We start from the raw sequence: 27,778 nt of genomic DNA on the forward strand, positions 1-27,778 counted from the left end.
CGGCAGTGACGGGTTGGGACCGAAGTGTGTTTGAATCCCTGTGTGTCCGTCTCTGGGTCTCTGCCCCTCATGGATTTTCCCTCCCTCTGTCTCTCTTCCTCATGCTCTTCACTTCCTCTCTCCATCTGATCTCTTTGTCATTCACTTCTTCACTCATAAATCTCCTCCTTCCTTTCTTTCTTTCTTTCTTTCTTTCTTTTTCTTTCTTTCTTCTACTCACGCATCCCTTCTCCTTCGCCTCGTCTATTGTATGTCAGGTCTAATTCCATATTCCATGCATGGGTGACCTGACACAAGTTCCCAGTGAAAGTCTCTCCCAGGCTCTGGGCTGGGAGCTGGTATTGTTGAGTTTTTAACCGTCGATGTCAGGCCCTTGTGCTTGTCAAGGGGAATCTGCTCTCCAGTCACTCTGGGGCAGTGCAGGGGGGCTCAGCCCGGGGCCCTGCCTTTCCTAATTGCTCTCAAGCAGTGACTCCAAGGCCACATGTTGGGTACACAAAGCTGCAGTAATTACGCTGTCCACAATGTGTGAATTTCAAAGGAACCCAGATGGAGCTGCAGGGAAAACCAGCCAGCGTCCCCAGAGCTCAGCACACGGGGTGAGGAGGAGGGTATCAGGCGTTCTGGGCTGGCCCCAGGAGGCTGCGTGGTGGCCAGCCCCATTGTTTCCCCAGAGCTGGTTTGATCTGAGGCGCAGTTTACAGCTCATTTGTGATTTCCAAGGGCTCTAGGCCTTGCCACATGGCAGGTGAGGAGAGAGCAGGCTGGCAAGCATGGTGGCAGCAGCAGATGCTGCGCGGGAGTGGGGTAAGATCTCCCCCACGGCTGCTAATAGCGTTTAATGCAACCAGGATGCCCCTTGCCCGCTCGTGTTACCGTCATTTCCCCGAGCTGGCTCTGCTTCTCCACCAGGCCTGGTGTTTCATTGTGTTAGCGCGGGCCCCAGAAGCCCCAGTCAGGATCATCGTGCTAGGCCTGCTCCGTTAGCTGCCCCCCTCAGGGCTAAAGCCCCAGGCGTGTACGTCTGACATGGCCCCAGGCTGTGCCGGGGGCAGAGATGCACAAGCCAGAGCCAGCGTGGCACAGGCAAAACACCGTCGGTCATTGCCAGCCTGCAGGAGCAGCTCGCTGCTGAGTCAAAATTCTGAACGGACATTTCCTGTTCCGGCATTTTTCCGGTTGGTTTTTGTTGTTGTTTTGCTCTTTTTTCCATCTTGCTCCTGACCACAGGAACTGGGGAGGGAGAGGCGAACGGGTGAGAAGGGTGGGGAAGGAGGAGTGGGAGGAAAAAACAATAAATGGAAAAGAACCCTTTTAAAACTTAAAAGAAAACAAGCCAAGCTCGGTCTGTCTTCAGGGCTGCAGGGTGCACCTGGCAGAGGGACCCCAGCCAGCCCCAGGCTCTGGAGCGGGACCGGCCCAAGAAGATGCTTGTCAGCACCGATCCTGAGCGGAGGAGCTCAGATGCAATGAGCCCTGGAGGATGAGCAGATGTCATCCACTTACCCCGTCACTCATCGGACTCTACCAGGCCCGGGCTCCCCGTGCAGGTGTATCTAAGCCTCAAGGGCTTCCCCTCAGCCAATGAGTGACCCCAAAACTTGGAATCATCCAGCCCCCACTCCCAGGGGCTGGGGAACCAGCCCGGCTCAAGGGGTTCTTGCTATCGTCAAACCAGCTGTCTCCAGGGTTGAGCCCAGGGGGCACCGGGGCTGGAATGGTACTTGCCCCAATGAAACCAGCCTCCCTTCCTCTTGTGCCTGGCCCATAAGGCGCTCCTGGTGCTGGGCCACTTCGTTAACAACAATTGAACCTTTAATGACCAATGCAATGAATAATCGATTCTCCCCCGGTGTCCCGGCCCGGCTGATGGGACTGGGCTTAGATTAACAGGCCCCGTCGAGAAGCGCACTCCCGAGCAGAGATAATGAAGCAACGGCCGCGGAACTAATGGGGTTTGATCTCGGGGAAGGGAAGCTCTGAAAGGGGCCTGGTTTTTTTCACATGACATAATTGGAGCAGCCGATCCTGGCTGGCGCCAGCTCCGTGGCCCTCTCAGGGTGGCCAGCGGAACCAGGGACCTCCTCTGCCAGCTTGGTCTGCCTCAGCCTTTCAAGTCCCAACAAAGGATGGCTGTCTGTGAAGAGCGGGAGAAAGGCTGGTAATTTCACACACCCCAGCCATCTCTCCATCCTTTTCCCCCTTCCAGCCAGCTCCTCCGGCTTCCCCATTTAATTGTGGTTTAATTGGGTCAGGGTTCCCTTGACCAGACAAGCCACCTCGTCACTGGCTGCCGCAAAGGACTGTGGGAAGAGGATATGCAAATTCCCCCCCCCCTGCTGAATCCCATTCGTGGGGAAGAGGCTGCGTGCTAAGCCACAGCCAGGACCTGACCACTCAGCGGCTCTGGGGCTGCTACGCCCAGCCATGCTTCTGCCAGCTGTGGTTGTGCCAGAGAGTGGCAGATGGCTGCATGCTGGTGTCCTTAGGTGCAGCTCCATATGTGACCCCCCCCCCATTTGAATACAAATTATTTAAAGTAGCTGATTTGCATTCAGCCAGTATAAAAGCAAAATGGCATGTGGATTTAGTGCCGTTGAAAGGGGCGGGTCTGTTTGACCTTAGTTGGGAGGGAGGACCCCTGAAAGGTCCACCCACAAGAACCTCATTGGCCATCCCCAAGGGGAGGGTCCAAAAGAATGCTAGGCTCACTCATCAAAAAAGTGGGGGTCAAAGTTTCAACCAATGGGACCCACTGGGGGACATGGAGCAAGACATCCCCCACCCTCCCTCCTGACAGCACCTACTGCTCCAAGGAGAGGTCAAGGGTCTTGGTGGGAGTTGTCCAGCAGAGCTCTGCCCACATACGGCACATGGCATGTGGGGAATGGCCCCACAATCTCCGACAGTGTCCCTATCCCCATGGCTGAATGCCCCCTCCTGGATTTATAAAGGGTTATCTTGGTCCATGCCTGGAGGAGGTTCATGACAAGGTCTCTGGACTTGGTCAGGCTATGGATGGTGGGACCAAACAGAAACAGCAGAGGGAGAAAGTGCAGCTGAAACAAGAGCTGGGTGAAACTGGCAATTTCCATTCCACAAGAAATTGCAGCATAGGGACATTTGTTATTGTTCCAAATTGAACCAAAAACATTCAAAGCTTCTGGTGAAATTATTTTTTTTAAAAGGTTGGTTTGACCAGCACGTTCCGTTCACAAGGCTTCGCTCTGATTTTGACTTATTTTTTTAAAAATATGAATAATTTAAAAACACTTCTAAATTAAAAACCGAAACATTTCATGCCGATAACGCCGGAACGGGACAGACATCGCCAGCACGCTTCCTTTCGCGGGGGAGGAGGAGTTCCTACATGACATTTTGTTGACCAACTCACTGCTACCAAATGTTTCAAAGGTGATGAAACAGCATTTCTCGATGGAAAGACAGACAGACAGACAGTCTGGCGGAAGGCTGCTGACCGGCTGCAGCCCAACCTCCAGGTGCGGGTTCTGGAGGAGCTGCAGCTTTGTGCTCTGGAGATAGGCCTGGACTTCGGGTGTGCTGCAGGAGGGGCCAGCATCAGAGGAGGCTTGAAGGGCATCAGCGACACGCTCCTGCCCAGAGCACCACGGAGGAGCTGCCCCGGCAGGGCTCAGGGTGGACAGTCCGCAGCAAACAGCTGGCTGTTCAGTATTTGCAAACTGCAAGTGGTGATTTTTCCTCATCTTATAACTTGGCCAAATGTAAAGAGATTTTCACAGGGGCTATAAAGACAGCCTCTAGCTCTCCCCCCCTGCCCAATGTCGGAGTCCTGGCAACTAGCAAATGCCAGAAGTAGGATTACCCACCCTTCCACCCTGAATTCTGACCCCTTTGCCAGTGGGGTTCACAGCTATTTATGAGCTAGCTGTGGGATGGTGGGTATGGGGGTTCCAGGGCTCTGTTTCTGGCTCCTGCAGGGTGTTGGCCCCATGGCTGCAGACAGTATAACCAAGCCCATGGATTCAACATGCCCATTTTGAAAGGCTATGGGGCAAAGCGGCCGAAACCCAGGTTCTATTCCCAGACGTGACCTTAGGAAACCACAAATACCTTTTCTGTGGAATTCGGTGCATTTTATCTGCATGTCCAGTGGGAGGTTTCTAAGGCCTTCATACATAATGAGTGTTGTAAACTGCCCAGAAATACAACCACCAGTCAGCAGTGCTGAGACCTGACCTCACAGCTGCCTGGCTCCCAGTCCAGTGCACCCTCCCCAAACACAAAAACATTAGAAAAGAAAAACTAAAGATTTTTTTCATTTTGTTCAACATTTTTCATGAAATATTTCATTTTTTTCATTTCATTTTGCTGGGAAAACTTCCACTTTCTCTTATTTATTTTTTTGAAATGCCCCCATTTTCCACTGTTTAAAAAAAGTGAAAGTGGAGAAATCTTTCTCCAGTGGAAAAAAAGGGCAGGTTGCTGGGATGGGAATGTGGGTTTCCGTCTCATGCACACAATTTCAAAATGAAACTTTTTGAAAAATTAAAAAATACTGTGTTGGCCTTTTTTGTTTACAAACTTCATTGAAAAAATTAAAATTTTCCACCAAATGAAATGTTTCCATTAAAAACAATTGTTCTCATCAGATCTCAATTTTATTTTATTTTTTTGAGAAAAAAAATTCAGCCACCTTAGTATTTTGTGGGGGAATCTGTGTCTTTCTTTCCTCCCTGGACGGGGGCAGGCATGGGTGACACCTGGTGGCAGGTCTGTGTAGGGCGGGGGCCTGCTGGCATATTGATGGAGTGGGAGGGGGTGCCATGCCCCCAGGCGCCTGCCTGTGGAGGGGGGGGCGCCGAGCCGGCCCTTCACAACACGCTCCTGCGCCCCCTGCATGTCGTGAAGGGCCAGCTCAGAGCCCCCACTCCCCAGGCCAGGGGGTGAGGCCACCCCGCCCGAGCCGGCGCCGGGCTGCAGGGCTGGAGCGAGAGAGGCAGGTGCCGCGTGGGGGGGCGATGGAGCGCAATGAGTCGCAGAAAGTCCCCCAAGCAGGAGGAGATAAGCGACGTGGTCCCCTTCCCCCCTGCATGTACAGAGCCCCCCAGGGCAGCTGGGGGGGGCGATGCCATCTGGTGGGAGCCGGGGACCCCTCCTGCCCTGCGCAGGGGGAGGTGTGTGAGGCCTGGGAGGGCGGGGGGAATTCAGGTTTCGCCCCCAGGCACCGGAGACCCATGGTACGCCACTGGAAAATCCCCTACTGAATATGCATCAAACATAGCAGCGTCAGCTAACATATTATAAAAGTTACATCCCAGTCTTGGGGCAGTAGGAGACGGAGACGTAGTCCTTGGGACGTGCCAGGATGAGGGCCACTCGTGGCGAGAGGGATGGTGCTAGGGATGAGGAAGATGATGGCGAACATTTCAGGTTGCTCTCCCAGAAATGGTGTGAGTACGTGGATGCAGAGGGACGTTCTCTCGTCTCTCTACCTGACTCAGCTGGGGTGTTTGCGACTGTGCTAAATGTGTTTATAAACTATGTGTAGTTACAGACGAGTTGCCGTAGTGTGAGTGCGGGTAACTGCACATCGGGGTTCCCGACTGTGTGATAATCTGAATAATAGTGGGCCTGTTCTTGGGACAAGAACCTGTCAACCCTCAAAGCAATGACTGGGGATGCTGAAGTAATCCATAGCCAGCATGTGGATTGCACGTGTGTGTTTACTGGAGCAGGGACGTGGTTGGGGCTTCTCACTATTAGTACCTAGCTAATCCCACTCCCGTTACTGCAGCATCTGGACACCTTGCAATCCTTAAGGTATTTATCCTCCAGGAGGCTGGGCAGGGCCGGGCGGGGCCGTTATGCAGAGAGGGAACTGTGGCCCAGAGAAAGTACGGTTAACGTTTTCAAAAGCACCAAGGTGACTTAGGAGCCTAACGCCCTATTTAAAAATGACTCCGGTGCCTAAATCCCATTGACTTTCAATGAGGTTTAGGCTCGTAAGGACGGAGCACGTTTTTTTGTTCCGGTTGAAATTTTTTGATGAAAAATTTTGAAACTATTTAGGAAAAAAAAAAAACCAAACCCAAAAAACAACAACGTTTTGTCCCGATGGGACACTCAACGCACCGCGCAGATCTCCATGCACCCATCCCATTCATGACTCAAAGGGGCTGGACTTATGACTCCCCCAGGAGATGAGAAACCCTTCTGCCTGAACCACTGAGCTCTGGACATGACTTTACAGCTCTTCCAGTCCTGGCCTCTCTTTTCCTAGGGCCGCTGCCCTGAATGCTGCAGGAGCATTGGCTGTGCGGGAGGTCCCAGCTCCTCCATCCCAGCCTCATCCAGCAAGGGGTGCTGTGGGGGATGGGAGAGGAGTGTTGTGTGAGGGGGAGGGGCACCAGCTCCCCCAGTCCCAGTTTCACCCAGCAGGGGCTGCTGTGGGGGACGGGGGAGGAGTGCTGGTGACTCAGTTCCCAGTTCCTCTTGTCCTGTGGAGTCCAGGACTAAGCCAGCAAATTGGCTGCTGGGGGGGTGCTCTGCTGCTCTGTGCCCAGTCCCTCCCAGGAGGCGACACGGTGCTGGCGTGATGGTGCTCGCTCCCGGGGAGCATGCGGCTGCAGCCCCCCCCGGCAGGAGCTGTGGAAAGTAGCGGTGCAGGAAAGCCAGGTGCAGGGCGCAGCGAACTCTCTGATGTTCACTCCTGGCCTTTAAAAAGCAAACAGAAGCGACTCCATCCAGCCCCCGGAGGGAGCAGCTTCATTTCTTGCCCCTCCAATCCCTTTAATCCACTCCCCTTGGAGTCGGCCAGCCTGTAATCTGCTTATTTCTCTCTATTTCTCCTGTGCCTGAACTAACCCGCCTGTGACAAATGTGACACCTTGTGTGCGGCTGATCTCTGGGACAGACAGACCCACAGCCACACCTGCCGGGGCCCAGCAGCATGCCATAAACCGCTGGCTAGAAAGGATAACCTCTTCCCACTGTAATGCCTGTGCAAGGAGGCAGGGCACCGGGGCCACGTAGCCCCACATTGTTGCATTGATGCCCTGGGGCGGAGGTGGGGTACCACTGCCTGGGCTGCAGAGACCCAAGCTGGGCAGTTTCTGGACGCTGGCTGGAGGGCCGCGGACAGTGCCGGTGGGCGGTGAGGCTGGTGGCCGTGGGCAGAGCTGGCGGATGAGCCACGATCCCAATGGAATTCATCTTGCTGCGTAAGCGGAGCTGGCCCGTGTGGCCCCTGACAGCTTTGTCCCTGCGGCTTTGGTCCATGCCCCTATTTCCGTGACGAGAACTGACCCAGCCGCCCTGCACAGCTGCCAAGGACACTGCAGCCTCCTTAATGCTCTCTCCTAAGTCCCTGGTGTCTGGCAGTAGATTTACGGGCCTTAGCTTCAGTGACGGCTCTGCCCCAGGCCCAGATTGCGGCTGTCAGGGCATCCCAGGATCCGTCAGGCCCAAGGCCCCGATTAAAGCAGTCGCTCTGCATGGGAGGTTCCCACTCGCTCCGGTTCCAGCTGGGCATGTCGCGTCGGGAAAGCAGGGCCCGTGACAGGCCATCGTGCAGGTGGGGAGGTCGGGGGTGGCTCTTACTGACCCACTGGGCCATTGTTCCCTTTGGGGGCCTGCAGTGGGTCCAAGATGGGCAACCCAGCCCCTCTCAGCCCTCGCCTGGAGGGCTCCTTCCTCCTGGTGAACAGAGAGGCCAGTCCTCATAGTCCTTTCTGCTGAGTCTGCCAATGGGAGGAGGGGAACTGCCCGGCAGGAAGGGGGCTTTGTGCTCACTGAGCAGCCCCCAGCCGGGGCCACCTTTGCGGGCACTACCCCGGCAGGGTGCATTTGAGCTGAGGCTTCAGGGGCAAGCGCTTCATTTCCCACCCCCTCCCCTCCCCCCCCCCGGCCGTGCCCCCGTCAGTGCAGAAGGCCCATCTCCTTTTTATATTAAGGTCGACATTTATTTTTTGTGTAAAACTCGCCGGATTTGCCTGAGATCCCCGGTGGAGGGGCCCGAGTAGGGCTGGCTGGGAGGACGACGGACACAGCGTTCCACCTCTAGCAACGGGAAGAGGGACAGAGCTAAATCCTGGGCGAGGTTCTCCAGCAAGGTTCTCTCTACACAGTCCGAGGTGATTCCCAGGATCTGGGACTCGATGGTACGTGGAGGCCCAGGCAGAATCGGACCCTCGTGGTTTCCCTTGGTCCTCGCTGGGCAGAGAACTGGACGGCAACGTTGACGCCGGACCCCGAGCACTACATGGAGTGAGCGCCTGGGAAGTCAGGGCCCAGGTTCTCCTCGGGGGTGTTCTCCCACTGGCCGTCATCAGCACCCCAGTTGCCCGGGTGTGAGTCACAAGGCAGACTCCGGTAGGTCTCCGAAGCCACTGGTGACTCAGAAGACTCCATGCTCTGGGTGCTTTCGAATGAGCTGGTCAAGGTGCCCGCACACAAGTCTGCACTGGCCAGCGGGGAGCAGGCCCCCGGAAATCCCCCGGGCTCACCGCTGACGCACAGGTTGAGCTTTGCAATCAGCGGCTTCCCGATATTCACCGACTTTCTCTCTTCGATGAAGTCGTCGATCCCTTGGTATTGGTACTGCAGGCAGACGGTGAAGGCCAGTTCCTTCTGCAAAGACACCACGAGCCGGGGTCAGCGGGACAAGAACGCGTGACACCTTATCTCCCCCCTGCGCTCTCCTGAGCCACCAGCCTCTTCTCCAGGTACCACACGCAGCACAACCACTAGGACCAGGCTGGTCATTTTAATCCCAACAGCGACTCTGCCCCAGGGACTCAGCACCAGGCAGGACTGGCCTTGTGGGGAAGGCACTGGCCTGAGCTATTGGACCCCTGGGAATTCTCAGCTCTGCTACCGACTCCATGTGCGGCCCTTGGGCAAATCACTTCACCTTTCTCCCCCTTGGTTCTCCATCTGTGCAATGGGGATGCTACAGCCTTTGTCTACCTCCTGCTTAGATTGTGTCTGTTCCTTACAATGTGTCCGTGCACTGCCCGGGGAAAAGGGGCCCTGGGGTCAGCTGGTGACTCTAGGTACTGCTGGATAATGACTTGGACATTACCCTAGGGATACATCAGATCCAATCCCTAAAACATACACCACCCTTTGCTTGGGGGGCTCCTGCCTGCTGTGGCTACTCTTCATTATGTGCATTGCCATGGCACCTAGGAGCCCCTGTCCTGGACCCAGACCCCACTGTGCTAGGTGCTGTACAAACCCAGAGTAAACAAACAGTCCCTGCCCCAAGGATTATATCACTCACTGCAGCAAAGCCCAGCAATCCTCCTGCAGAGGGCCCAGCGCTGGAGTGCCCAGGGCTCCTTCCTGCTCACTGCAGCTCCTCCTTTGATCAGAACCGTGGTGTCCGGGAGCGGGAGACCCCTGAAGTAATGGACTGAGCCAGCCCATTTACACTAGGGCTTCATGTGGACTCCTGTGTGTTCAGGGCTATTATTTTTTTCACTACCCTTAGCTCCTGTTGGCCCTCCAGGAACCAGTGCAGCCAAAGGAGAGCGAGCTGGGGTCTGCTCCACTTTGGTCAGTGTGTGTGTGTGGTTAAGGGCCATCGGTCTCCCTAGAACCAGCGCCAAAGGGTCGGAGCAGCACTTACCCTCAGCTTCTGCAGGCCGCAGAGCCGGCTGTAGAGGCAGCAGTCCGAGAAGCTGAGGCTCCAGGCCAGGGAGAGGCTGCTCCCCATTTCCTCTGGGCTCTCTTTGTTGGTGAATTTCAAATCCACATCCAGCTCCTGCCAGAGACAGCACTGTCAAAAGCAGCCAGAGCATGAGAGGGGAGCGCTCCAGCGGCGTTGTACTGCGGTATCGCCTACCCCGGGTGTTCTGAAATCATCAGGCGTGGCACCCCACACTCACGAGACTGGATTCAAAATCATGAGACTTTAAAAATGATAAACGTCGGGGTCTGGTGCTTTGCTTCCTCAGCGCCTTTAGGGACCACGTTTTCTCGGCAGCCACGCGGGGTAGATGTGTCCTCGCTTGTAAAACGAGAGTCCTGCATGTTCACATGACTCCAGGAGCTGGGGCTAAGAAGAGCACCAGATGCCACCGACGCACAGGGAAATCGTGGCAACGCTGGCGCTGATGTCGCCCTGTAGCAGGGAGGGAGGGGCTGCCCCCGAAGGGAGGAGGCGAGCCCAGCACAGCCTGGTTCTGAGTTCAGTCCGGAATGGGGACTGGGTCAGTGAGGAATGCTGGGAAAGGTGGGATTATATAAGGCAGGCTTCTTGTGCTCTCTGGGGAGACCAGGGAGGGGGTGATGACCTGAGAGGTAGGGCCCTGCTTCGGTGCCTTACAGGCCTGGCCCAGGCCCTTCCTGTTTGGGGATCCTCTCCTCTGCCCTGTCTCCTAGTGGGGTGTCAGGAGCAAAGGCTGATTAGCCGCTAAGTGGGAGCCGTACCAGGCCACAGGGACTGCAAACTGCGGCTGGTTCCTGCCACAGGGGACAGTTTCTTTGTGCCAGGCCCTTGCTTGACATTCCTGCAAAGTCTGCTGGGATCTCACCAGCGCCCTGTAGAGAGGGACTGGGTGATGGGACGGTCAGTCCGGCACAGCCTCTCTAATGGGGCTGTCCTAAATCTGGGGTTTTGCTGCTTGAGCCCCTCTCTGCTCTGTGGTCTGAAGGGGAAATGTGCCCCTTGCTCTTGCGTGTGGCCTAGGCGCCCCCGTTGTTCACAGAGCCGACACCCAACCCGGCGGTGATCGTGAGCCGGGTCTCTGCCCCAGGAAGGGTTGGGCGCTGGGCCTCTCACCTCCGGGACGTCCGTGAGTTTTGCTTCACATCGGGTGATCTCCTTCGGTGTCTCGACAATGCGGGTGTAAATGATCAAGATGTTGGAGAACTCGGCAGCGAAGCCCAGCTGCACCCGGGCCCCGCAGTCGAACTGGAGGTATCGGCTTTCAGGCAGCACTGCGGACAAAGAAATGGGGCCAGGGTAGACTCCTTCGCACACGTGTGTGTCTCACTGCCACCTACTGCTCAGAACGAGAAATGCTCAGCTGTGTGTCCTAGCCCCTCTCCTACTAACCCAGCGAATGGAGATTCTCTGTTAGCTCACACGGCAAGGACCTGCGCTTCGGGAGTGGCGGAGGCTCTGGGTCCTGTCCCCCGTGTCAGTGTGAAGCTCCCTGATGGCCGCTGCCTTGTGACACTAATTCACCATCCCAGCCGGGCTTGTCCTGATCAGAGGCGTTGGGCGAGATCTAGACTTGCTACGGGACCCGGCCGTGTGCCCCTCGTGCTCTGTCTCTCCATGGATGGCTGCACTGGGGGCACTCTGCCCACACCAGTGTTTTCTGGCTACCTGCACTGCAATGCCTGCTCCAGGGGCTGAGACCTCCCCGAGTCACTGCAATCCCTGGGGACTTCCCTGGAGCACTGGATTCCCTGAGTGCCCACCCCTTGACCCCAGGACTGGCCTTTCTTGGCGTCTGCCTTTCGCCAGGCTTGCTCAGCAAAGATAAAGGGACCGCGATGCTCACCATGGGCTTTGGCCCATTGCAGATTCCTGACGGAGAATTCCTCTGGGCCCTCGGCCGGCTTGATGGGATCCGTGAGGGCTCGTCTCTCGGAGAGGTTACTGCGCAGCTCCAGCGCCTGCCTGCCCTTGGTGATCTCCAGGGTCCCCATGTCTGCAAGACGCAACCAGGGCTGGGGGAAACGACCTCAGCACAGCGGGCAGTCAGCAGCTCCCAGACAATCCTGAGCCGTGAGGGGCTGGCCTGGACGAGCCTTCCTACCCCCCGCCCCAGGATAACCCACCTTCCGCCACCTTGTCCAGCAGCACCGTGATCTTCTCGTCCTCCAGCAGCCATCTCTTCAAGAAGCTGACGAAGATGCCATTGGACAGCTCCCCTTGGCTCAGCTCGTAGGCCTCTGCATCAGCGCATCTAAGCGGGGCACGAAGGAGAGCTAAGATCCAGGAGCTCCTTCCTAGGAGGGCTGAAAACTCTTTAACCCGTAACCACTCCCTCTGTCCCTCTCAGCACGGAAAATACCGGGACTTCTCCCCTGGGAACCGGGCTCGACATCAGCTGGCTTGATTCAGACTCCGGGGGGAGCTTTGGCTGGATGGCAGCCAGGGGTGGGCTGGACCCACAGCCCTGGATCCAGACACCCTTGAGACTTAGGTTTGGGTCTGGGCCTGGGGATTATCAAGGAAGATAAGGAGAGACTATGAGTTGGCTCCTGATGCGTTCCAAGGCTGGGTTTTTTCACAGGGCTGCAGGGACTTTGCTGCCCTTGTGTTTCCACGGGAACCGGCGCCTTGCTCCTCGCAGAGTCCCGGCTTAGGAGCTTTGCCCCTCACTTCACTCTCCAAAGCCAGGCTGAGCGGGAATTCTCTGCGGGGCCTCCTTGTGACTGCTCCTCCCCCTGGGAGCTCAGCAGGCCTGAGACACAGAAGTACCTTCCCCACCAACGCATCTGGGTCTCAGCAGCGCCACTCCGGGGGAGGAGAAGGCAGAAGCCTCAGAAAGTCGCCCCCTCCTCTCAGGTTACAGAGAGAGAAGTTCTGGCTGGGGACAGAGACGTGGAGCTGAGCAAAAGACACAGCACCTGCAGCGGGGGGAAGTGCTCTCTGGACAATGAAGCCTAGGAGTGAGAGGCAGGATGCCTGGGTTCCCTGTCCAGCTCAGCACTGATCGGCCCGGTGGTCTTTGGAATGCCAGCGTGGCTTGCTGTGCCTCAGTTTCCCCACTGCCAGGTGGAGGAATGATAACTCTACCTTCTTCAAAAAGGACCGCGATGCCTAATGAATTACATGCACTCTGCCGCAGTCCCTTGCGGTTACGCAGCACCTGCCAGCCAAGGGCCCTCAAAGCAGGTAGCCAAGAATTGTTACCTCCACTTTATACCTGGGGAAGGATCCTGAGGCACAGAGTGGGGAACAGACATGCCCACAGGGTGGCAGAATGGGGTGCAGAGCCCAGCTCTTTTGATGCCCAGTCCCTGTGCTCTAACCTGTAGGCCAGGCTGCTTCTTGGAGAGCCAGGGGTGAGAGGCAATATGGAGGTGTTATTGTCCTTTCTGCTAAGGCTCAGCACCCCAGGAGGCCCCTGTGAGCAGCTCTCCTAAAGCAGAGCGACAGGTGGGTTCAGTCCCCAGTAACGCAACCTGCGCCCATCCCGCACGCAAGCCCCAGGAGTGGCTCCACACGAGCCCGTCACAGGCCATCGAAGAGGCGCGACACTGGCACTGGCGGCCGAGGGGGGGTGACGGGGGGCACCTACGTGGCGTAGCCGAAGACGATGTTGGCCGTGACCTGCAGTGCCCCCACCTGCGGGATGATGTCGTCGTTCAGGTTCCTGAAAAGAAACAGAAGCAGCGTTTGAAACCTACATCGTCCAAGTCACTCTGGCACCTCCGGCTGGGGACGGGCCGACGGGCCGAGCAGAGCCCAGATTTCATGCTATACAGCCTCAAACCTCACCCGTCGGGGGGACAGTGGACTAGTCTCTAAAGAATACGCCTGCCTGGGGGAGGCCTGTTAGATCAGCCAACGAGCATGATCCTAAAAACGGGCGCCTAGATTTCAATCTGTCTGAGCCTGGAGGCTGCAGCATCTTTACTTGGCGGCATGGTGCCACTTGCCAGCTAGGGCACTGCATGGCACTTGTCAACTTAGCAACAGCCAGGCTGCCGTGCTGATAGGATGGCCGGAGTATTTAGCTCTCAGATGAGCCCTAGAGCCTGGCATGCCCTCGCAGCACATCTGTGGGGGCTGTGATCCCAAGGAGCCACCAGTGGGACGCTGGGCTAGAGAAGAGAGTAGCTAGAGATCTCCGACCACCCCGCTGTGGATTTATTCCTGTTCTCCAGTTCAAAGGGGTCGGCCCTGGAGCTGGCCGCTCTCTGAGGAAGCGTTATGGTTCATTTTGACAAGGGACCTCCCCTTCCATGAGCGATCACAGCGGGTTTTACTGCGCAAGGGGCCCGATATATGCCTGCTGCCTCTGCGTGCGTATTCTTGCGTGCGTCTGGGTGGGAATTCCTGGGTATATGCCTGCCCACAGGCTCCTATGTGTGCACGGCCTCAGTGTGGGTGGGTATAATTTTTCACATCTGATAGCGTGCTCATGTGTGTGCTTGCATCGCTTTGCATATGTGTGTGTGTCGTTTTGTGTGTGTGTGAAAGCTTTGAAAGTGTGTGTGACTGTGCACGCGACCTGGTTGTGTGTGTGCACACTCATTTGTGTGCACACCTTTGTGTGTGTGTGGCTGTATCTCTAGTTGTGTGTGTGTACACACCTTTCTATGTGTGTGACTGTATCTCTGGTTGTGTGTGTATACACACCTTTGTGTGTGTGTGTGGGGCTGTATCTCTGGTTGTGTGTGTGTACCTGTGTGTCTTTGTGTGTGTACCCCTGTGTCTGTGTGTGAGTAACCCTGTGTCCGCATGACTGTGTTGGCCTGTGCACACGCTGTCAGTGCGGTGTGTGTGTGAATGCACATGCTCATCTGTGCTAGTGACACTTCCCGGCCCTGCCGCTCCCTGGCGGCTGGCTCTGGGGCGCTCACCTCTTGCGACACATGTCCAGCAGGAAGATGTTGAGGCCGGTTTGCCGCTGCTGCATGCTCTGCAGCACGCTCTGCACGCACAGGCAGTGCTCCGAGGTGTAGGATCCTGGCGCGTCAATAGGAACCATGAAGCTGTTTCCAAAGTTCTCGTACCCGTGGCCGGCGTAGTAGAGCAGACCTGGGGGAGGGACAGCAAGAGCAGAGCGCATCAACCTGCACCCGCCTGTGCTGCTCTCACAGCTTCTCCATCTCTGCCTTCCTCCTAATGCTGCCCTCGCTTCCAGCAGGCCTGCACGTGCAGCTCCTTGCACCCGGCGCTGCAAAGTCCAATTCTGGTTCTCCTCCTCCTCCTTCCCAGTCATTTCCCCATCTGACCTGCACGCAGTTCTCCTCTGCTCTCCCTGGGCACCCCCTCCCATCCCTGGTGACAAACAGGCCTGGAGTTCCCGCTCCTGCTTACAGCAATGGTTTGTAGGACGTACAATAGCCAGGCTGCAGAACGAGAAGCCCAGGAACGTCCTGCCTTACACCTTTGGCTGGTAGGATCCTTGTCCTGGCTCAAGGCTCCTGCTAATACAAACCCTGTCCTTAACGGCAGCGCCCTTTACAGCTCTGCCCCACCCAACGCACTGGACCTGATAGCTCAGCTCCCTCCTTGGCATGGCGCCGCTAACAAGCCGGCCTCCAGGATTCTTCTCTCACAAGCAGCTGTGGGCTTCCTCCTGTCCCGACGGGGAGGCGCACCAACAGAAGCCTCAAGCCACCCCCTTGTCCTTCCAAGCCCCTCCTCAACCCCATGTCTGCCGGGGCGCTTTCCGGTGGGCATGTCCTAGCGCTCTGCCAGCTGAGCTGTGCCCGCTGAACTGGGAGATACACAGTCCCCGTTACATTTATCGCCCTGTCTCCCCTTCCCTCCCACTACTGATTTCTCCTTACAGCCCCATTACCTTCCTGTCCTTTAGACAGTCAGCCCCCCACCTTCTGTACAGCACCCAGCACAGCAGGGCCTGACCTGGTTGCCCTCCAGTTACAGATTTAATAATAACACTGAGCCAGCGTTAGCATGACTCTGGTACCCGGGCTGCTTGGCACGCTGAAGGGGCGCAGTGTGCCAGGCTAGTGTTGCGCATTAGTGAGCACAAGAAAGGATCGCCACCCCGCGGTGAGTCTGTGACCACCACCAGGCTGCTCCCAATCCCACACCTCCGCCGGGGCTGGCTAAATTTGGTGACAGTCACTCAGCGCCGTGCGGGGTCTCACTCTCCTCTGGCATTTGGCAAAGTAAACGAGGATGATTTAGTCGGGGTTGGTCCTGCTTTGAGCAGGGGGTTGGACTAGATACTATGATTCTACTAGAAGTGATGGAGCTCTATAAAATACACACACTTTATCACAATGTGTCACCTTCTGCTTTTATTGCCTGTGCTCCTGAGATGCCGCCCGACCTCCCGGTCACAAGAGCCGGAAACAGGCGCCATCAACAAGCAGGCCACATTTTTTAAACTGAAAGTGTGACTCCATTTAAAACACTGACACGTTAAGAAAAACAACTGGAAAAACTTGTAAAATTTTCCTGTGTGTTTACGGCTGAAAAAGTCACGTCCCTCCCAGCCTGCTCTAGTCTGCCCAGATGGGCCGGGGCCTCATCAGGAAATGGCCTTTTCCAGGGTAAACCCAAAAATCCTAGCTATCCCCCCCTCCTTCTGGGGGTCTGGCAAAGAAGGGGTTCTCCTACTGCTACCCAGCGACATAGGGGCTCCCTCTGTACCATAGACGCCTTTGTCCAAGAGGAGAAGGAACTCGTTGACCGCCATCTGCATCTCGTCCTTGCCGAGGTCCAGCAGGGAGACCACCTTGAAATCCAGCTGCCGCAGCAGATTGGTCAGCTCGTGCACATCCACCATGGGCGCTTTCAGGTGCTTGTGGTGCAGGTAGTTCATGTTGCCCATCAGCAGGGCCACTTTGTCGGTGGCTGCCCGGGGAGAGGGACAAGAGGAACACGTCTGGGGGACGGGGAGGGAGCGAGGGGAACCCTCCCTGGCCCTTTGAGCTGAACATTTATCCTCTCCCTGCTTCTGTCTCACCCTCTTCGCTCAGCACCACCCCATCCAGCCTCTTGGCTCCCCCGCCATGGCTCGGCTCTCCAGAGCAGGGATGTAACTAGACGGGGCCGGTATGGCACAGTGCATCTTTGGGGCAGGAGGGCATGCTGCGAAGCCCTGGATGAGCTGGGAGATGGGCACAGCCCTGGAGATTACATTGCCCAGCCAATCCTAGGGCTGGGCCATGTGGTCTGATGGCTCTTCTCTGTCTCTCATGGCCACGGAGCAGGTTGGTGCTATGCCTGATCCACTCAGCAGCCTGGGATGGTGCGGGAGAAAAGGAGAGAGGGATGGAGCCCATGTGAGGATGGCCCAGGTGACCTGATCCTTGGAGACGTGTTTCTCCAATGGCCAGCTGAGACAGGGGCTGGCTGGAAGGAGGGGCTGGACGGGGTCACTCCATCAGCACCTGGGAGGAGGATGGATGTACAGAGGGGGAAGGCTGAGAACCATGTCTCAGTGGAGGCCTGGCCTGGGGATTTGGATGCAGCCGCTTACCATACAGCTGGCTGGAGCCGTCCTGCTCTGGGCCACTCCCTGGAAAGAATGAGAAACACAGTCATCTCTCTGGGTGCCACAGAGGCACCATGGCCTGGTAAATCCTGCCTTCCTGTGGGAAGAGGGGCAGGGAACCCCAGTGACACCACACAAGCCCCAGGAGCTCCCTTGCCAACAGAGAGATGCAGAGAGCAGCAATCCCTGGGGGAGCTTGGCAGACGTTCAGCCGCCAGCTAAGCGGGGTGAGGACAAAGAAGTCCAGTCCACTAACTAGCATGGGGAAAGGCCACAGGAAGGCGGGAGGCACCCGCCTGACATACCCCATGGCGGGCACAACCAGAGCCTCCAGCCCAGGGGATCTGTATTCAGATCAGCGCTCCTGGGTCAGGGGTGGGATCCACTCGGGCCTCACATACCTGTGTCCCCCTCCCGCCAGGAGCCTCCCAAGGTAAACAGCTGTGGGCCTGTAAGAAAACAAAGGGGTGAAGCCGTGAGGCTGGCGAGATTAGCAGGGCTGGCTGGTTTCAGCTGCTGCCGAGGCCTGAGATCTGGCTGGCACCGTCCTTCAGCTGCCGCTGCAGACAGGCACAGGAGGTGCAAGAAGGAGTCGCTGCTGTCTTTCCGTCCCCCACACCCAGAGGCCGACCACTCCCCCCAGCATGCCCCAGGAAGGATCACAGAGCCAGGAACGCCCAGGATAGGCAGGGGGAATGTGCCCTGTGCCCCTGGCTGTGCTGGGTGGGAATTCCAGGCCAACATGGTGGAGGTTTATTTTAATCAGGGCCCCCAACTCCCCCCCTCCCCTGGCGCAGTCTAGCCAGGACGGTCATGACCCCCTAACACCGTTCATGAGACCCCTGCTCAGATCCCTGGGTTTAAAAGGCAGCCCTAGGCAGCTCCTTGTGCCCATCACCGTGATATCAAGCACCTTCCCACGCTGCAGCAAGCCATGTGACTCGCACATGTCCCCTGTGATTATCCTGTTTTAACACAGGACTGACCACATCACTTCACAGCCTGCCCGGCCGCCCCAGAGCTCTCCTGCAGGGTCTGCTGAGGCCTTGTTAAGAGGGCAACAAACCTGGAGTGGAAAGAGCAGGGCAGGTGGGGCAGGGATAGCGTGGGGGGCAGGAGTACTGCCGAGTCAGCGCGCCAAGCATCCAACGTGCTAGCGAAATGTGTCTACAGTTCTCCTCTAGGGGCTGATCAATGGAGGGTAACAGCCTACTACTGTTACCCGCGAGGAGAGTTGCTTCTTTAGCTCAAGTGATGGAGGAATGAGCTTTGGTTCTGAAGGCCTCCCCTGTTCAGAGCCTGCCGATGGCCTGCAGTGAGGGTGGTTACCCCCACACGGATCCCAAGTCCTCACCGATCTCCACCTCCGTGTCCTGGCTCCACACCTCCTGGAAGAGGTTAAACACCTTGCAGGCGTAGCGGCCTCTCTCCGCTGTGGTCACCGGCTTCACCTGCAGCGAGGGGAAAGGAAGAGGAGAGATCCAGCCAGGGGGACTCTGCTCTTTGGCCAAGATGCACCATGGCTAGAGCCCCTCAGGAATCTGTCTGTGGTGAGCTGAGTGCTGCGGGCATCGAACGCAGCAGAACGTGCCCAGGGGGGCTTGGCTTGGAGCGCTGGACAGGGGATTGCCCCTCACTTGTGTCCTGCACGGCGGTTTCCCCCGACCCCAGCCCACAGCACCTTACAGAGTCTGCAGATCATTACGGACCCTCTGCCCGGCCAGCGCCCCTTGCCCAGACCCACGCTCCGCCCTTTCCCCGAGGGAGGGTACCTGGAGGTGGGAGTTCTGCGCCCCCTCAATCGGACTCCCATTGCAGAACCACTGGTACTGGGGAGGTGGGTTCCCGATGGCCACGCACCGCAGGTGGAGGGAGTCCCCTTCGTCCAGGGTGCAGGGCTGGGGCTGACAGAGGATCTGCAGTCCTGTCATGGTCGGGCAGTAGCCGCTCGCTGGAGGGGGATGGAGAACGGAGCGCTAGCCTAGGGCAGGAGAGTCCTCCTGTAGGACTGGGCCCCAGCGCAGGCTCGTGGGCGAGGGCAGCCAAGTGGGCGGTCCCACAGCGGGTGGGCAATATAGAAGCACAGCCAGTGGAGACTACATATCCCAGCAGGCACGGCTTCCTCTCAGTCTGAGCAGCCTGGCACCATGTAGCACCAGAGCTCCTGAGTCCAGATCGCCCTCTGCTCATCGCACCACTTGGGGCGCTGCCCGGACTGGCGGGGACCTTTCAGTTAATCATCATAATAGCAATCCTGAGCTCTTACCTAGCACTTTACATCCCCAGAGCTCATGGTGCTTTATGAAGGAGGTCAGTAGCCTTAGCCCCATTTTACAGATGGGGAAACTGAGGCACAGAGGCAGCGTCACCCAGCAGGCCACTAATAGATCCAAGAATAGCATCAAGGGATGCTAAATCCTGGTCCAGTGCACTACCCACTAGACCCCACTGCTTTCCCCAGCTGTAATACACTCCCAGGAAAGTCCTGAAGACCCCCAGCTGTTAGGAAAGTTGTTTAAGGGCTGGAGTCATAGGCATAGCTCCCACAGAAATCAATGGGAGTTTGGCATGCGAAGGGACTGCAGGGCAGGGCACAGTTGGTACTACTGGGCAGGCAGACCCATCCCTGGCATGAGCCTTAAACCCAGATCGACGGTACCCAGCCCTCCTGGTTTGTTCAGGCCCAGAGGGAAGGATTTTCAAGTCAACACGGTGGCAAGACTGGAGTAGCCCCCAGACAGCTGAACTCCCAGGCCAACCCTGCCGGCCGCGTTCCCTGTCGCTGATGCAAACAGCCCCAGGACGTCCCTCCTACCTGAGGCAGGGCTGCTGCTTCGCTTGACCTGGAGCCGGGCCCATCTGGAGAACGCAAAGCTGGCCTTGTAGTTAACGCGGCAGATGTACCAGTCCGGGGTCTGCAGAGTAGCCGGGTCAATCACCAGCTCAGGGGAGGTGGCACCAGGCACCTAACAGGCACGAAATAAAACCTGACAGATCTAAGGGGGCAGAAGGGGCTATTAAACCGTGCAGCCGCTCGGACGCAGCATCCTCCAACCATCCCCAGAAGGGCTGGGCTGGGAGGATACATCATCTAGAAATACCCCCCAGCCCGGATCGAGCGCTCGGAGCATTTCACGGGCTGGCCAGGCACTAATGAGTCCGTGGGCTTCAGCAGGAACTGCAGGTGCTTTGGCCCTTGTAAGAATCTTGTGTCTCAAGCTGCACCCACCAAATTTGACTTGCCCAAGGCCACTCCCGGTGTCAGTGGCACAGCCGGGCCTTGGGACTCGCTCTTCTCCCACTAGCGTCTAGACCACGCTGCTGCGGTAGATTTATTTTTAAGCCTGGAGATTTTCCCTCCCCCGGCCTCACCTCCTGCTTCCCACAGAACCACTGGTAGCTGATTCCCGGGGGCCCAGCCGCCCAGCAGGTGAAAGAAGCTCGAGTCCCTTCTGTTACCACCTGAGACTCAGGTTGCACCATGATCCTGACGAACTCTTGGACTGCAAGAGAGGAAAGAACAACCCTGCAGGCTCTCTGGGAAATCAGCCCCGTCACTCAGACGTTGAGTCGACCCAGCTACGTTGCTGAGGGATGTGAAAAATCCAGACCCCGAGCAATGTAGTTAAGCCGACCCAACACGTGGCATAGCCAGCGCTAGGTCAACGGAAGAATTCTTCGATCGACATAGCTACCGCCTCTCCAGGAGCTGGGTGAGCTACGCTGATGGAGAATCCCTCTCACGGCTGCAGCGGGTGGCTACGCTGAAGCGCCAGAGGGGCTGAGCTTAAGCGTCTCCAGTGTAGACATAGCCATCGTTTTAGATAGTTCCCATTGCACTCGCCTGGCTGCATTTCCCTTTACCTACAAATTCCTAGGTCCCCCCACTGCAACCACCCCCAGGAGGCCTGATTCCCAGTTGAGGCCATCAGCTCACACTCTCTGGAATCCAGACATTCTGCCTTCCAGCTCCCTGCTCTACCCAGAGCACTCTCCCATCGTCCCACAGCTGGGCTTAGAACCCAGGAGTCCTGACCCCCAGACCCAGCCACTAGACCCCACTCCCATCCTAGAGCAGGGAACGGAACCCCGGAGTCCTGACCCCCCAGGCCCTGCTCCAGCCCATACCGACACTGGAGAGAAACTGGAAGGCCTCGGTGTGTCCCATCTTCTCCAGGCAGCAGAGCAGGTACTTGAGGCTACAGTCCCGCTCTGACAGCAGCTGCAGGAGGCACTGGCTGGGGCTCCCGCAGGGATCCAGGACCTTCAGGGAGCACATCTCCAGCTCCTCGTGGCTGGAACCAACAGCAAACACGAGCAATATTAATCCTTTCAGACCTGTCCCTGGGCAGACAGCCCCAGCCGCTGAGCGGGCGGTGGAGAGGGCAGGGGACAGGGGTGTAGGAGATACAGGTGCTCATCTCAGCTCAGGCACTGCCCTGTGAGATGACCTCGGACAGGCTGCTGCCCCCGCCTGTGTCTCAGGGATAATGATCCTAAGCCGCCTTGAGATCTACGCCGGAGCCGTGCCACAGCAGGGGTGACGTCACTGGGTATCAGACACCCACCGTCCTTAGCTCGCAGCGGGGGGGGGGGGGGGGCCCTTCCTCTTCACCCAACACTTATGTTCACTGGCCAAACCACCGCCCCATCTGTTCATTTCTACATCCTGAGTATTCCCCTCTCTTTAAGCCATTCTTGGCGAGCCGGGGTACCAGGGAACAGAAGGGGCTTTTCATGGGATTAGCAGCAGAGATGGAATCAGAACAAAAACCCAGGGTCCGAACATCCCTGGGCGTTGGGGATCTCGATCTGGATTTGGTGGGGTGGGCTGTGGAGCACCGGGGAGTGTGCCGTCAAGGGCTGAGCTTCCCGGAGAGAGGTTCTGGGCGGGACGCTGTGTGAACGCTTGTCACAGCCCCGCCATCACTCCGCCAGAGCTGTGATCTCCTGGCCAGCCTGGCATTTAAGCCTGGACGCACAAAGAGAGGGGTTTGCTGGACTGATAGCGCCTGGCCCTGATTGGGGATGATCTCAATGAACCACGAACCCCGAAGCTGTCCAATGAAACCCGCCTGCGGCCATAGAACAACGAAAGGGAGCCACAGACAGAAAGGAGGGTTAAAGCCTCGTTTCTAAGGGGCTGAGATGGGCCGAGCTCTGTCCTCTGACAGCCCGCTGGTGCCTGGGCACAGCCGCCTGCCCGGAAGCAGCGCAACAACTTTGCCCAATGCAGGGCCCACGTGGCCAACGTGCCCAAGGGAGCAGAATGCAGCCAGCTTCCTCCTGAAGGCGGGAACACAGCTCACAGAGACTACAGGTCCCATCATGCACTGCGGCACCAGGAGCCCCGGAGCATTCAGTGGTGCCTACGGGACACTGCCCCATAGCTCAGGGCCAGGGAGCCGAGCACCACCGAGACCCTTCCCACAAAGGGCTCCCAGGAGCCGAACCCGGGGCAGCTGGGGTGGTGCAATGGACACAGACACAGCCTACACTGGGATGGCATCTCCGCCCTCCCCCACACCCTACACAGGGACAGCACACACACTACACACTGCACACCACAGCCTGCAGTGGGACAGCACACACACACACACACACACACACACACACACACACTGCTCACCACAGCCTGCACTGGGACAGTACACACACACACACACACACACTGCACACCACAGCCTGCAGTGGGATGGCATCTCCGCCCTCCCGCACATCCTACACAGGGACAGCACACACATACGCACTGCACACCACAGCCTGCACTGGGACAGTGCACACACACACACACACACACTGCTCACCACAGCCTGCACTGGGACGTCCCCCCACATTACCCCCCAACACACACCCTACACAGGGACAGCACACACACTGCTCTCCACAGTCTGCACTGGGACAGTGCACACACACCCCCACACCTCCCCTACACAGGGACAGCACACACACTGCACACCACAGCCTGCACACACACACACACACTGCACACCACAGCCTGCACTGGGACAGCAAACACACACACACACACACCATAGCCTGCACTGGGACAGCAAACACACACACACACACACACACTCTGCCCCCGACACACTCAGATTGCCCACATACACACACAGTGTGCCCTCTCATACCCAGCGGCATAACCTATATCACCGCCATGCGTGTGCATGTGGGTGCACACACACAAATATACGTACACACACACACACACACACAGGGACAGGCAGGTTGGCTGCGCTGAAGTGTTGCCCGGGGCGGCGCTGCCCATATCGGTGCCCGATGCCCATTGTGCCCCCGCACGCCCTCCACCTGCATTTGAAGCGTTTCTCGGCGCCGGCGATTTCAGCCAGTTTCCTCCAGCCCCGGCTGCAGTTGTCCAGTAGCTCGCAGAGCCTGGCCAAGGCAGCATCTCCCAGGGTGCCGATGGGCACGGTCCCGTCAGCCATTGGCCCGCCTGGTCCCTTCCTTCCGCCTCCAGCCCCAGGTGGTGAGAGGTGGCCAGCAAGCCAGGTCTGCGGCGCTGATCCTGAACCGCTTGTCCACCTGGGCGTGGAAATCACAGCGCACATTGAAGGAGCGTTGTTGTGGGGAGGGGGTTTGGAACAACACAACCAAAGGCTCCTGGACAACTCCTGTCTGAGCTGAAAGCGGGGGGCAAAACTGCCAGGTATCCCCTGCGGGCAGTTACCCTCCACGGCCCACCCCCCGTCCCTGCTCCCTTAAATCGCCCATCAAAGAGCCCATCACTCTGTCCGGAGCAGCAGATCCCTACCCCATCACCCTGAGGCCAGCAATGGGGGGAGTCACGCAAGCCAGCACCCTGGGGAGGTGCCAATAGGGCGGCAGTGTGGGTCAGGAGGCTGAATCCACAGCCCCTTCTGCTGGGGCACAAACCCCCAATTCTTCATCCCCCTCCCCGAAAGGAACAACCAGAAGGCAACAACAGAAGCCGAAACCCGAGGAATTTCAAGCCCTCGTGATGGGGCCGGAAGGCCCAAGGCCAGAGGACAGGTTATGTCTACACTATCTTAAAACCTGTGACGGCAAGTCTCAGAGCCCAGGTCTAGAACCTCTGGCTTGTGGGGCTCGTGCTCCGGCGCTAGCAATAGCTGGGTAGAAATTCAGGCTCAGGCTTTGGAACCCACCCCAGCTGCAGCCCAAGTCCAGACAGCTGATTTTAGCGCTATAGGTTTGCTGCCGTGGGTTGTGAAAGGCAGTGTAGATGCACCCTAGGGATAGTGCTTTCTGCTCCCTTTACAGGGGAGAAGGGGAAAAGCCCTCTCTAGTTAGCTTCATTGATACATATGGCTTACCAAGGTTCCCTCCACTGCCCTTGCATGCACAGGCTGGAATTGGTTTCTACTTTGACAATGTAAATGACAATAGATTATTATTATACCCCCCAAAGTGCAGGTGATTTAGGCAGAATATCCCTGGGGTGGGGTCACCTGGCCTGAATGTCGAGGGGGCTGTGATCTGTGACAAAATCCTCCTCCGGGCAGAGAGATTTTGGATCAAAGATCAGGTGAATCAAGTCAAGGAACTGCGGTTCCAGCTTCTATCCCCAGGTCTTAGTTAGCTGTGGGTTCCCCACTTAGAGGTTTGGGTCCCTGTGTGGAGTGAATGTGTGGGGCTGGAGCAGCGGGATAGGTAATAGCGCAGAGCGAGCACCATAGCCATTAGCAGCAGTGGAATGTCGCTGAGATCTCAGTCAGCCCATGCATCCCGATAGTCAGGGCAGCCGGAGCTGACTTCACAGCACAACTTGTCAGCTGCTAATTGGAGTGTTAGCCTGTGCTCCCTGGGGGGGCGAGTCGACTGGAGTGAAAAGCGCCATCACATGAGGGAAGGATTTTGTGTCAAGTGGGGGGTGACCCTGGCAGTGTAACTCGAGTTAATTGTGCAGGGAAGACAAGCCCGTGGAATCCTGGATCTCTGCTCAGGTGACCTTCACTTGGGGCCATCCAGACTCCTGAGACACTGATTTCGATGGCTCAGGTTCTTATAGGTAAATATGTACCTGGGGTTGACACGGTTCTTTTGACTGTTTTCCCCCAAATAAAAAGCTCCCCTTGTTCCATGGATGTTGAATACTGGCGAGGAGGAAGAGGACCAGGAGGTGTTATTTTAATTCCCCAGAGCCAGAAGCAGGAGCACAGACCTGGGTGGAGGCTCCGACTTGTTTTAGGCAAAGGGCCCTGGGCAGAGTGATCCTGCCTCTGAAACCTGGCAGACGGGTTTCAAGGGGATTTAGGGTAGGGGGAATACGGGAATGTCCTAATATCCTCCCAGGCCCTGGGTGGGAATGTGCCTGGGATAGACACACAGGCACAGAAAAGGTGAGTGACTAGACCTCAGGATTAGAACTCGGCTCTGTGACAGAATGATGTACCCGTGTTCCTACCCTACACCCTAGTGTAATACTCTTTGTATAAAGGGCGCCCTGTGAGGTATCATTTGAAAACTCATAATTTGCTGTCAGTATTATCCTGATAAAATCGGTGTGGCCACCTTGTATGTGAAGTTATAAGATCCCGCTAGATGGTATTTTTAACACACGGTCCAAACGGAGGTTGGCAAACAGGTCTGCCTCAAACAAAGGAATGTGTGCTCTGCCAAATTTGCATTTAAGCAGTAAACAGAGTCATCCCGCAGGAAGGGAAAAAAAGGAAGCTCAAACAGGTGAGGAAAAAGCAAGGAACATCCTTCCACACAGACTTGTTTTCTCCTGGTGCCCAGCTGGAAATGCTTTTCAAGGGGGGGACTGAAACTATAAAAAGGAGGAACAAACACTCCATGGGTATCACCTGTCCCATCTCTGCCCATCACATTCACTGCACCTGAAGCAACAAAGGAAGCGTTTGGTGGAGTCTGAGGAAGGGGTCCTGACCTACAGGGTTTGGTCAGTAAGACTGCTGAAAGCATGTGGTAAGAAACGTTGCTTGAATCTGACATAGTTTATTAAGTTTGGTATTAGCAAAAATCTTAACTTTATTTTTCTTGTAACCATGTCTGATTTTTATGCCTCTTTACTTGTACTCACTGAATACTTTGTAATTAATAAACTTGTTTTATCTCATCCAGTGTGTTTAAATGGAAGGGTCTGGCAAACTCCATTTGGGGTGGCAAGTTGTGTGCATGTTATTTCTATTAAAGAAGTAATGGATTAATGTAACTTGTATTATCCAGGAGAGGGCTGGGCCATAGGGAACATGCTTTGTGGGGAGGAAATCTAAGACTGAGACTGTGTTGGGGTCATCCTGCAGTCTAAGCCAGGCTGGGGAGAGCCAGGGTGTAACTGGGTGTGCAGGGCCCAGATGGAAGCCACTTCAGCAAGACACTGCAAAGCACCCAAGGTTGCAGGGCAGGGGTGAACCAGCTACTCATTAGTCTGGATTGTACCCGGGTATGTCACAGGCTCCCGTCTTGTGCTCTGACCCCTAGGCTGCACTGCCCTGGCCTCAGCCTTTAAGTCTCTTGTTAAGGCTGAATATGTGCAAACTGAATGGGGGGGGATTTTTCAGACTCCTGCTAGAGGTAGGAATGCCTAATGGCCGGAGGGCTATTGCAGGGACACAGGGCGCCTTGCTGACACCTAAAAGCAGGGTGGTTACCGCAGGGACGCTAGCGCCTCACGCTCCCCTAGCAACCAGGTGGTTATAGTGGGGACTCCACCCCTTCCTGTTCCCCCCAGCCCCGGCACCCTTTTGTGTTATTTCCCCACACTCCACTATTATTGTAGCTGCCCCAGGGGGGAGCAGCTTTGCCTCCATGCTGTGGGAGGGGCAGCTGAGCGATCTCTTATTGGCTTCCTCTCACGCCAACCCAACTGCCTCCAGCTCCAGCAGGACCAGCAATGCCCACGACCCATTGGCAGCTGGCCGGGCCACCCTTCGGACACTCCCCCCTGGACATAAAAGGGACTCACGCAGGGTCACACAGCAAATCTCCAGCAGGGCGGGGGATAGAACCCAGGAGTCCTGCCTCACCCTCGGCGCCTGAACCACACGGCCAGCCTTTCTCTCCTGCAACCAACCTGCCGGCACCGCAGGGGAAGCTGCCTCCCTCCCTGTCACGTTTACCTGAAAGAGGCTGAAACCAGTGGGATAGCCGGGTGCTCGGCAGGGGGGAATTAGCACTTTGGAGGCATGGCCGGCTCAGGGCAGGCAGGAGATCGCTGGGGCAAAGCGGTGACTGGGAAGAGGGCACACAGGGAGGGGCGGGGGGCAGGAAGAGAAGAGGACAGCAGAAGTCTGGGCTGCAGGGGGTCGGCGACCACGAACTCACCCCTGGCAGAGCAGATTCACCTTTGGAGGCCACCGGGGATGCCAGCCCGCTCCTGCCACCGCTGCTCAGAGCCTGGGGAGGGCAGCCCCCATCACGCCTGTCTGAGGCCCCTGCCCGCGCCCCAGCCGTGTCAGTGAGCTCCGAAGCCCACGCACAGGAAACGAGGATTAAAAACAAAAGTCCCCCCCCCCTCCGAGCTCCCCCCGCCGCAGTACACAGCACTTCTGCTTTTGTGAGCAGCTTCCTGCGCCGTAGCAGCAGCAGCAGCCACCAGTGTCACCCCCGCTGCACCCGCCGTGGGGCTGCCCTGCCCACGGCCCTCGCCCAGCGCGCCCCAC

At 57.0% G+C, this 27,778-nt stretch overlaps 1 protein-coding gene across 1 annotated transcript; it reads right to left on the reverse strand.

Moving 5' to 3' along the window:
* Positions 1-7,940: 7,940 nt before the first annotated feature.
* On the reverse strand, positions 7,941-27,544 carry LOC137157050 (mucosa-associated lymphoid tissue lymphoma translocation protein 1-like). Its single transcript, XM_067554165.1, has 17 exons — positions 27,441-27,544; positions 23,463-23,696; positions 21,279-21,445; positions 20,523-20,653; positions 19,966-20,116; positions 18,923-19,101; positions 18,505-18,601; positions 17,552-17,599; positions 17,136-17,174; positions 16,304-16,507; positions 14,536-14,713; positions 13,248-13,322; positions 11,779-11,906; positions 11,499-11,648; positions 10,769-10,926; positions 9,614-9,748; positions 7,941-8,610 (listed from the first exon to the last, which is right to left on the reverse strand). Exons 2-17 carry the CDS (start codon positions 23,597-23,599, stop codon positions 8,239-8,241), a joined length of 2,349 nt encoding a protein of 782 aa, XP_067410266.1. The 5' UTR covers positions 23,600-23,696; positions 27,441-27,544; the 3' UTR covers positions 7,941-8,238.
* Positions 27,545-27,778: the final 234 nt, after the last annotated feature.

This window comes from Emydura macquarii, unplaced genomic scaffold (genome assembly GCF_026122565.2).
Source record: "Emydura macquarii macquarii isolate MOO-44397 ecotype Brisbane River unplaced genomic scaffold, CSIRO-AGI_Emac_v2 contig_306, whole genome shotgun sequence".
Classification (NCBI taxonomy): Eukaryota; Metazoa; Chordata; order Testudines; family Chelidae; genus Emydura; species Emydura macquarii.